The following is a 9,896-nucleotide window of genomic DNA, read 5'->3' on the forward strand; positions in this document are numbered from 1 at the left end:
CCTTCCTTCCATCCTTCTCCTCTCCATCTTTCTTTTTACTTTCTTTTTCCATCCTTTCTTTAACTTTTCATTTTTTTCCGCTTTATTTTCCTTCTATTATTCTTTTCCGTCTATTCTTCATTCCTTCCTTCGTCATATATATTTCGGTATCTCCTTTTCACCTCCTCCTCCTCCTCCTCCTCCTCCTCCTCCTCCTCCTCCTCCATCTCCATTCAGAGCCCCATTACCTCCTCCATCTTTCCTCCTCTCCCTTCTTTCTGTCAACTTCTCATCCCTCTCCTCCCCTCCCTCCCCTCTCCTTCCTCTCCCTCCCTCCTCCCTCCTCTCCTCTTCCCTCTCCTCGAAAATCCAAGACTCATCTCCGTTCCTCACCCTTCCTCCATCTCATTCCCTCCTTTCCTCCACTTCCCCTTACCTCCCTTCCTTTATTATTTATTTTCCTTTTTCCTCTTCCTTTCTTCCTTCCCTTCATCTTTATTTCATTTTTCCTTTTTTTCCTTCATTCCTTCCTTTCCTTAGTCTCTTTCTTCTCTATTTGTTCTTCGTTTTTCTTCCTTTCTACACTTTTTTCCTTCTTTCCTTCCTTCTTTTCCTTCTTTCTTCTTTTCCTTTTCCTCCTTCCTTTCTTTCGTTCATTTATTTCTTTCTTTCTTCAGTCTCTTCCTCTCCTTATTTCTTCCATTCTTTCTTTCTTTCCTTTTTTCCTTTCCTTTCCATTCGTTTACCTATTATTTTTTATGACGTGTGTGTGTGTGTGTGTGTGTGTGTGTGTGTGTGTGTGTGTGTGTGTGTGTGTGTGTGTGTTTGTGCGTATTTGATGTTTGAATGCGTGCATGCATGCGTGAGAGAGAGAGAGAGAGAGAGAGAAGAAGAAGAAGAAACTAAAGGAAAAGAAAAAGTAGGAAAAAAAAATGAAGAGGAAAATAAAAGATAAGAAACATGAAAATAAAATAAAATAAATGAAAAGATCGAAAGAAAAGAAAAAAGATGAGAAAAGAAAAGAAAAAATGAAGAGAGAGAGAGAGAGAGAGAGAGAGAGAGAGAGAGAGAGAGAGAGAGAGAGAACAAGAGCAAAAACGAGAGAACGAGAACGAGAGAACGAGAACAAAAACGAGAGAGCAAAAACGAGAGAACGAGAACGAGAGAACGAGAACAAAAACGAGAGAGCAAAAACGAGAGAACGAGAACGAGAGAACGAGAACAAAAACGAGAGAGCAAAAACGAGAGAGAACGAGAACGAGAGCAAAAACGAGAGAGAACGAGAACGAGCGAACGAGCCAGAGAGAGAGAGAGAGAGAGAGAGAGAGAGAGAGAGAGAGACCCTTAGATGCAGCGGCGGGAGGTTTTCGCGCCGCCCTCGGAGTATCGGCGTCGATGTGGCAGTAAAAAGGAGGAAGAGATGGCCACCCGAGCGGAAGAGGAGGAGGAGGAGGAGGAGGAGGAGGAGGAGGAGGGATATGCAGGGAAATAGATGGACTGAATGAGTGGAGGAAGGAAGCAAAGAGAACGAGGAGGAGGAGGAGGAGGAGGAGGAGGTAGTAAGAAAGGTGAAAAATCTAAGAGAGAGAGAAGTAGCAGGTCGAGGAGAAGAAAAGGAGTTGAGGACGAGGAGGAGGAGGAGGAGGAGGAGGAAGCATAGAAACACGGACAAACAGGCAACAGTAATCATGCGGGGCTTTTAGCGAAACTGCCTGCGTGCGTGGGTGGTTCAGTGTGTTCCTCAGGTATTTCAAAGAGCTCGATTTACCTGCGTGCGAGGGAACATTCAATTCACTCTCGTTGCGCTTGATTTTCTTTTCTGGGGTAAATGAATGAAGGGCAACTTAAAACAAAATAAAAAGTAGAATAAAAGACAAAACCAAAACAAAACAATAAAAAAAGCTTAACCTCTGCTCTGAAAAAGGAGAAGGATAAGTCGTTGGAGTGCCCAGAAGGAGGGTCACCTTAAGGGCAATATAAAACAAAATAAAAAATAGAACAAAAAACAAAACAAAACAAAACAAAAGAATGCTTAATCTCTGCTCTGAAAAAGGAGAAGGATACGTCGCTGGAGTGCCCAGAAAGAGGGTCACCTTAAGGGCAATATAAAACAAAATAAAAAATAGAACAAAAAGCAAAACAATCAAAACAAAACAAAGGAATGCTTAATCTCTGCTCTGGAAAAGGAGGATACGTAGTTGAATTGTCCAGAAAAAGGCTCAAATTCGGTTGGTCACTGCGGTCTGGGCAAGTACTTAAGTCTATCGTTCATGCATTAAGTAGCTCGTTTTCGTCCGGTAAGCAAATCTCTTATCCACGCTGAGTTAAAATAATTGAGGAAGAGTTGATGTAATACCTTATCAACTTTTGTGAATCTTTATATATCACATTACCAGGGACTTGGTTATCCCAGTCTTCATATATACCGTGGAATGAAGTCTAGTAAGTCGGTTAAGCAGGATCGCGTGTTCCTAAAACCGTGCTAGGTGTCGGACATGATACTCTTGTCCTCCAGAAATTTAAATAGTACGTCTGTAATAGTCTTATCGAGAATTTTGCCTGCCACCGATGTCAAGCTGATGGGCCTAAACACTTTTTTGGATAGGCAGTTTTTTTTGATGAGAAGGTTGAGGATAAGGTTTTGGATAGGAAGTTTGGATAAGGCGATAAAACAAACAAGAACAACAACAACAGCAAAAAAAAAGGGACAAGTTACGCAAGACCATCCATCCCTCTTACCCTTTTCCCTCCCCCCTATCCCCCCCCCCCCCCCCGGAAAGATAAATTAGGCAGGCGTGCTTGAACCAAAAAAATGTAGAAGCCTCCGACATTAAAATCCATTACCATTTCACGCGTGGGTGTTGCGCGGAGGAGGAGGAGGAGGGAGGATGGGAAGAGAAGTTGTGGTTACGGAGGAGGAGGAGGAAAAGTAGCAGAAAGAAGAGGGGAAGCAGAAGTAGGAAGAAGATAAGAAGCAGTAATAGAAATAATAATAATAATAATAATAATAATAATAATAATAATAATAATAATTTAAGAAAAGGATGACGACATAGAGGAAGACTGGGAAGACAAGAATAGTATGAAAAAGAAGAAGAGAAGGAGTAGAAAGAGGAGGAGGAGGAGGAGGAGAAAAGAAAGAGGAGGAAGTTGAAAAAGAGGAAAGAAAATAGAAGGAAGAAAAGAAGGAAGATTAGGAGGAGAAAAAGGAAGAAGAGGAAGAGGAAGAATATTAGGAGTTGGAAGAAGAAGAGCAGGCGGAGGAAGAGGCGGAGGAGGAGAAGGAGGAGGAGGAGGGAAGAAAGAGGAGGAAGTTGAAAAAGAGGAAAGAAAATAGAAGGAAGAAAAGAAGGAAGAGGAGGAGGAGAAAAAGGAAGAAGAGGAAGAGGAAGAATATTAGGAGTTGGAAGAAGAAGAGCAGGCGGAGGAAGAGACGGAGGAGGAGGAGGAGGAGGAGGAGGAGGAGGAGGGTCTTTCCAAACTTGGGCGAAACTGTTCCGGTCTCGTCCTGTGTCTCGCTCTTACCCACATTCGCTCATTAATTTCTCTCTCTCTCTCTCTCTCTCTCTCTCTCTCTCTCTCTCTCTCTCTCTCTCTCTCTCTCTCTCTCTCTCTCTGTGTTTTCTTAATTTTTGCATTTTTTTCGTATTTTGAGAGAGAGAGAGAGAGAGGAAAAAAAGATGGCGGCGGGAAGAATATGTTTATTGCCCGGACATGTTATTAATTCCCTTTTTTTTACCTTATTTTTTTTCTTCTCTCCGTCTTTCCTCCTCCTCCTCCTCCTCCTCCTCCACCTCCATCTCATCTCATTTTCTTAAGCCTCTTTATCTCTTCATCTCTTATCTATTTTTTTTCTCTTCATTTTTCTTTATTTTCTTTCCTTCTTATTTTAGTCTCTCTCTCTCTCTCTCTCTCTCTCTCTCTCTCTCTCTCTCTCTCTCTCTCTCTCTCTCTCTCTCTCTCTCTCTCTCTCTCTCTCTCTCTCTCTCTCTCTCTCTCTCTCTCTCTTTCTTTCCTTCTTTCCTCCCATTCTTTCATCCTTTGGTCATTCATTCCATCCTTTCTTTTCCTTTCTTTCTCTTCTATCTTTCCTCCTTCCTTCATTTATTGCTTTGTTTTCCTCCTTTTCTTCCTTATCTTTTTTTCCTTTTTTCGGTCTGATTCTTCCTTTTTTTTCCTTTCAGTCATTCATCTTATTTCTATTCTTTCATTCTTTATGTATCTATATCTATCAATCTGTCTTTTTTTATTTCCTTTATTCTTTTTTTTTCGTTTTTCTTTCCTCCTTTCTTCCTTCCTTCCTTCCTTTCTTCCTTTCATTCTTACTTTTTCTTACTTTCAATTATTCATTTTTATATATATCTTATTTATATTCTTTCATTCTTTATCTATCTATATCTATCAATCCTTCTTTTTTCTTTCTTTGTTTCATTTTTTTTTCGTTTTTCTTTCCTTCTTTTTTCCTTCTTTCCTTCCCTCTTTCCCTCTTTTCCTTCCCTCCCATTTTCTTTCCATCCCATTTTCTTCCCTTACGATGCTCATTTTTTTCTCCCTGGCTCTGGAATTTCTTTATTGGTGTAATTATGTACCTTATATTTTCTTTTTTTTTGCATTCCATATTTTTCATCCATATTTATTGTTGTTGTTGTTGTTCTTGTTGTTGTTGTTGTTGTTGTTGTTGCACACACACACACACACACACACACACACACACACACACACACACACACACACACACTTCTTACTACTTCTCCGATGCCCCCCAAGAGACGGAACGCCCCCCAGAGAGAGAGAGAGAGAGAGAGAGAGAGAGAGAGAGAACAATCGATGGGACCAGTTCTCTCCTTCTGCGGTTTATGGTCTGGGTCGCTACTGTCTCCTCCTCCTCCTCCTCCTCCTCCTCCTCCTCCTCCTCCGTCAACTACCCTTCCATCGCTGCGTAAATTCATGGGGAGGAGGTGCTTATTCCTCTCCCCCTCCCCCAGTCTCTCTCTCTCTCTCTCTCTCTCTCTCTCTCTCTCTCTCTCTCTCTCTCTCTCTCTCTCTCTCTCTCTCTCTCTCTCTCTCTCTCTCTCTCTCTCTCTCTCTCTTTATATTTTTCATTTCACACTGATTCGATGTAGTAGTAGTAGTAGTAGTAGTAATATTAATAGTCGAAGCAGAAAAAATAGAGATAAAGAAGAGTGAACGAGGAAGAGAAATAAGAGGAAGCAAAAGGAAGGGCAGAGGAATGGGAGGTAAGCTGAACAAATGTAAAGAGAAGAAAGGAAAGGGGAAGAAAAGGTAGGGAAAGGGATGGAAGAGGAACAAGGATGAGGGGAAGAGGAAAGGAAGGTGTGAAAGGAAGGGGAAGAAAAAGCAGATAAAAGGATGGAAAAGGAATAGACGTGAAGAGAAAGGGGAAAGGAAGATGTGAAAAGAAGGAGAAGAAAAGACAGATGTTGGAATGGAAGAGGGAAAAGTGTAGAGGAAAAGGGAAGGGGAAGGAAGGGCAGGTGAAGGGAAGGGAGGGGAAGGTCACATCTCACCTGGACTCACCTTGGGCTACTGGGGACTCAGGTGAAGGGGGAAGGGGGGGAGAGAAAAAGGGGGGGGGGGTAGCTAATGCAGTAAAAATTATTGGAGGGAGTTTGGGTGGAGGAAAGAAGAGAGAGAGGAGGGAGGGGAAGGAAGGTAAGAAGGAGGATAGGAGTTAGGGTAATGGGAGAGGGGAGGGAAGGGGAAGGAAAGAAGGAGGGCAGAATGTATGGGAATGGGAGAGGAAGAGGAAAGAAGAGGGGGAAAGGAAGGGGAAGGAAAGAAGGAGGGCAGAATGTATGGGAATGGGAGAGGAAGAGGAAAGGAAAGAGGGGAGGAAGGGAGGGAAGAAAGTGGAATGGGTGAAAATATGAGAAAGAAAGAAGAGGGGAAGAAGAGGGGAGGAAAAGAGGGATGAATGGAAGACGTTAGAGAGGATGGAAGAAGGGAAGGAGGGAGAGAATGAAAAAGGAGGAAAAATGAATGAAGTTTGAAAGGAGGGGAAAAATAGGGAGTAGGAGGAGGAGGGAGGAAAAAAAAGAGTAGAATGAAGTTTTGGAGGAGGAAAGGAGAGAGGGGAGAGGAGGGGAGAGGAGGGGAGGGAAGTTTGGGAGGGGAAAGAGGAAGATGGAGAGCGTTAGTAAAGGAGTGAAATAGAGAGGAAGGAAAAGAGGGAGATAAAAAAGGAGAGAGGAGAGACGGAAAGAAGGAAGGAGGAAAGAAGGAAGAGTGGAAGAGAGAGAGAGAGAGAATCAGCACTCCTGTCAACATATATTCCTGTGTGTGTATTTTTTTTCCGTTGCTGAAAATCCTGACGAACATATGAGAGATAGAGGAGGAGGAGGAGGAGGAAGAAGAGGAGGAAGAAGAAGAGGAGGAGGAGGAGGAGAAAACATGAGTACTTGTATGAGCGGGAAGCATTAAGTCTGTCAGGTGATAACAAAGCTGTGGACGCTGTAGTGTTTTAGTGCAATTGTCAGGGGCGTCAGTCAACGTTAGTAAGGGAGTGTGGTAGATAGAAAGGAAAAGATGATGATAAAAGGGAAATAGAAGACACGGAAAGAAGGAAGAAGGAAAGAATGAAGAAGGGAGAGAGAGAGAGGGAGAGAGCGTCAGTCATATGCGGAACAGATCAAACCACTTCGGAACTGCACTGCCTACTCCAGGTGAGGTCTCTCCAAAAAGCTAAGCAATTATAACACTACTTCTAGCCTCGTATTCTTAAACATTTCGCTGCCCAAGTATATACAATTATTTGACAAGGCTTTCGTAAGAGTCGGGGCATTTCCAGGATTGATTTTATGACCCTGGTGGTAGTTTGACCCTTCTTCTGTACCATGAACGTAGAGGAAATAGCACACAAAGAAAGAAAACAATAATGAAAAAAAGCCCGCAAATCACTCCTCCTATTAAAAGAGTTAAGAGGAGTGGCCGAAAGAGAGGTCAATTTTTTCCTATATACGCGCGTTCTTTTTTTACAGTAAAGGAAACCGCACAAGGGCAAAAAAAGGCGAAAACAATAATGAAAAAACCCCTGCAAACCACTCCTCCTATTAAAAGAGTTAAGAGGAGTGGCCGAAAGAGAGCTCAATTTCGGGAGGAGAGGTGTCGTGATACGCGGAAGGAGTTATATGTGTGGTTGCTGTTCCTGGACCCAATGTTCATGACACTGTTTTATAAGTTTGCTTTCAGGAGGAGAGTATCCAGACACCTCTCCTCCCGAAATTGACCTCTCTTTTGGACCCTCTTCTGAACGCTTTTTATTTTTTATAGGGGGATTATTTAGCGGGCTTTTTTTCCTCATTATTACTTTTTTTGCCCTTGAGCTGCTTTCTTAGGTGTAAAAAAAAGAAAAGGAAAAATAGGCTAGTCAGGCAGGTCAAGGTTGTCATCTTCAGACTTCGAAGTTGATGATTTTTTTTCTAATTTATCTTTCTCTCTCTCTCTCTCTCTCTCTCTCTCTCTCTCTCTCTCTCTCTCTCTCTCTCTCTCTCTCTCTCTCTCTCTCTCTCTCTCTCTCCTTCTCTCTCCTTCTCTCCTTCTATCTCCCTCTCTCCTTCTATCTCCCTCTCTCCTTCTCTCTCTCTCCTTCTCTCTCTCTCCTTCTCTCTCTCCTTCTCTCCTTCCTTCTCTCCTTCCCTCTCTCCTTCCCTCTCTCCTTCCCTCTCTCTCCTTTCTTCCTTCCTTCGTTCTGTCACCTTCCTTCCTTCTTTCCTTCCTTCCTTCCTTCGTTCTGTCACCTTCCTTCCTTCTTTCCTTCGTTCCTTCCTTCGTTCTGCCACCTTCCTTCCTTTCGTCCTTCCTTCCTTCGTTCTGCCACCTTCCTTCCTTCCTTCCTTCTTTCCTTCGTTCTGTCACCTTCCTTCCTTCCTTCCTTCCTTCGTTCTGTCACCTTCCTTCCGTCCTCCCTAACTTACTTCCTTATTCCGTCATCTTCCTTCCTTCCTTCCTTCCTTCCTTCGTCCTGTCACCTTCTTTCCTTCCTTCCCTGCACTGACCCATGCGAACTGAAGAAGAGGAGGAGGAAGACGGAGAAGTAGAGGAGACGAGTAAGGTAGTTGCTGATTCTTCTCCTCCTCCTCCTCCTCCTCCTCCTCCTCCTCCTCCTTTCACTCCTACTCCACATTTTTTAACACATTATCCTTTTTTTATTTTATTTTCCACCTTTGTCGTCATCATCGTCATCATCATCATCATCATCATCATCACTTACACGCTCTTTCTCCTCCTCCTGCTCCGCCTCCTCGTCCTCCTCCATCCCCTCCCTCCGGCTTCTCCCCCCGAGGCTGCCAGGCGTGAGGGCGGTGGGCGGTGGGCGGGCAAAAGGTCGCCACACTTATCAGGTTCCCCCGCGCAGGCCAGCCAAGAAATTGTAATTAAATGTTGTCGAAGTTTGAAGTGAAACGGAGGCGATATGAATCTTCCTGGGCGAGAGAGAGAGAGAGAGAGAGAGAGAGAGAGAGAGAGAGAGAGAGAGCGAGAGAGAACTAATATCTTTTTAATAAGTAGATTTAAATGTTACGCGATGAATGAATAAAAAGGATGAGATTAGTAAAAAGTAGCCGCGTTATAAGAACTTAAAATTAAGGACGTACAAGGCAGCTCCTGTAGGCCTAACCCCATCCTGCCTCACTATCCATGAATTTATCCAACCTCTTTTTGAATGTTTTTTATTTTTTATTTTTTACAGCAGAGGAGACAGTGCAAGGGCGTAAAAAAAAAAAAACAATAAAAAAAAGCCCGCTACTTACTGTTCTGTCGTACTGGCACTCACAGGATCACTGCCAAACCTGTTCCACTCATCCACAACTCTACTGGTAAACCAATTATAATGTCTTTGTTGAATCTGAATCTAACTTAAACTTGATACGTGTCCTACCCGGTTCATTTACCATCAAAACACTAATTACACTCCTTTTTATCAAACCCCTAATCCATTTACAAACTTCAATAAAGTCTTCTCCCAACCTTCACCTTTCCTGAGAATGCAGATTTAGATGCTTAGTCTGTCCCCATATGTCAAGTTTTCAACCCTAGAGTAATTTTAATCATCCTCTGTACAGATACCACCGTTGCCATATTATCGTACTCAGAGCATAGTATTTACCGGTTTCTGACGCCTAACTATTGGCAAGAAACATCAGGATCTAACTCTTTTAACGTTAACTATAAATGAGTTTCGTTATTGGAGCCCAGAAGACAGTTTGGGGGTAGGAAGTCGGGAAATATAAGCGAGTGAGTACGACAATTTGGCAACGTTGAACTGTCAGATACCAACATCCTGATATCCACTCTCTAGCAGGGTGACCAAAACTGAGCCTCATGATATAGGTGAGGTCTGACCATGCTCCTCTATGTGTGATTAATGCTAAGTAAAGCTTGAAGATGACCAGCTCTTCTAATGCTTACACTCCTAGAAGTGAAACCAAATTCCCTGCTTGCACGATTCGGTCAGAGTTCCCCTCACACAATTATTCCTCAAATGTCATTCCTCTAAGTAAGTCTAGGTGAACTCTGACCTCCGGGTTCCGCCTCAGGGCATTCAGGCTGGGACTCGTGCAAGCAGGGAACTTTGTCAAACGCTTTACTAAAATCAAGGTAAATTACATCATAATTTTCATCTCTGTCTACCGCCTCAAATACTTTATTGTAGAAGGACACGAGATTGGTGATTTGGTGTTTTTTAATAAGAAGAGGAATTGGGGGTAAGGTGGAAGAATTGTGAGGGGAAGATGTTACTAAGAAAAAACAAGAGTAAAGAGGAAGAGGAGGAGGAGGAAAAGGAGGAAGAAAAAGAATAAGAAGAACAGCTAAAATGAAGTATGACAAATAGAAGAGAATATGGGGGAAGAGGAAGTTGAGGAAGAAGAAGAAGAAAAAGAAGAGGAAGAGGTGGAAGA

At 42.9% G+C, this 9,896-nt stretch overlaps 1 protein-coding gene across 1 annotated transcript in view; it reads right to left on the bottom strand.

The window, feature by feature from the left end:
- The window catches only part of LOC126998309 (uncharacterized), a 181,743-nt gene extending 173,124 nt beyond the window's left edge, over positions 1-8,619 (bottom strand). Inside the window, exon 1 of the mRNA XM_050859796.1 lies at positions 8,615-8,619. Within this exon, the coding sequence (XP_050715753.1) occupies positions 8,615-8,619 (5 nt within the window). The remainder of the gene's footprint in view (positions 1-8,614) is intronic.
- Positions 8,620-9,896: the final 1,277 nt, after the last annotated feature.

The sequence above is a fragment of the Eriocheir sinensis genome, chromosome 14 (assembly GCF_024679095.1).
Source record: "Eriocheir sinensis breed Jianghai 21 chromosome 14, ASM2467909v1, whole genome shotgun sequence".
NCBI classification, from domain to species: domain Eukaryota; kingdom Metazoa; phylum Arthropoda; class Malacostraca; order Decapoda; family Varunidae; genus Eriocheir; species Eriocheir sinensis.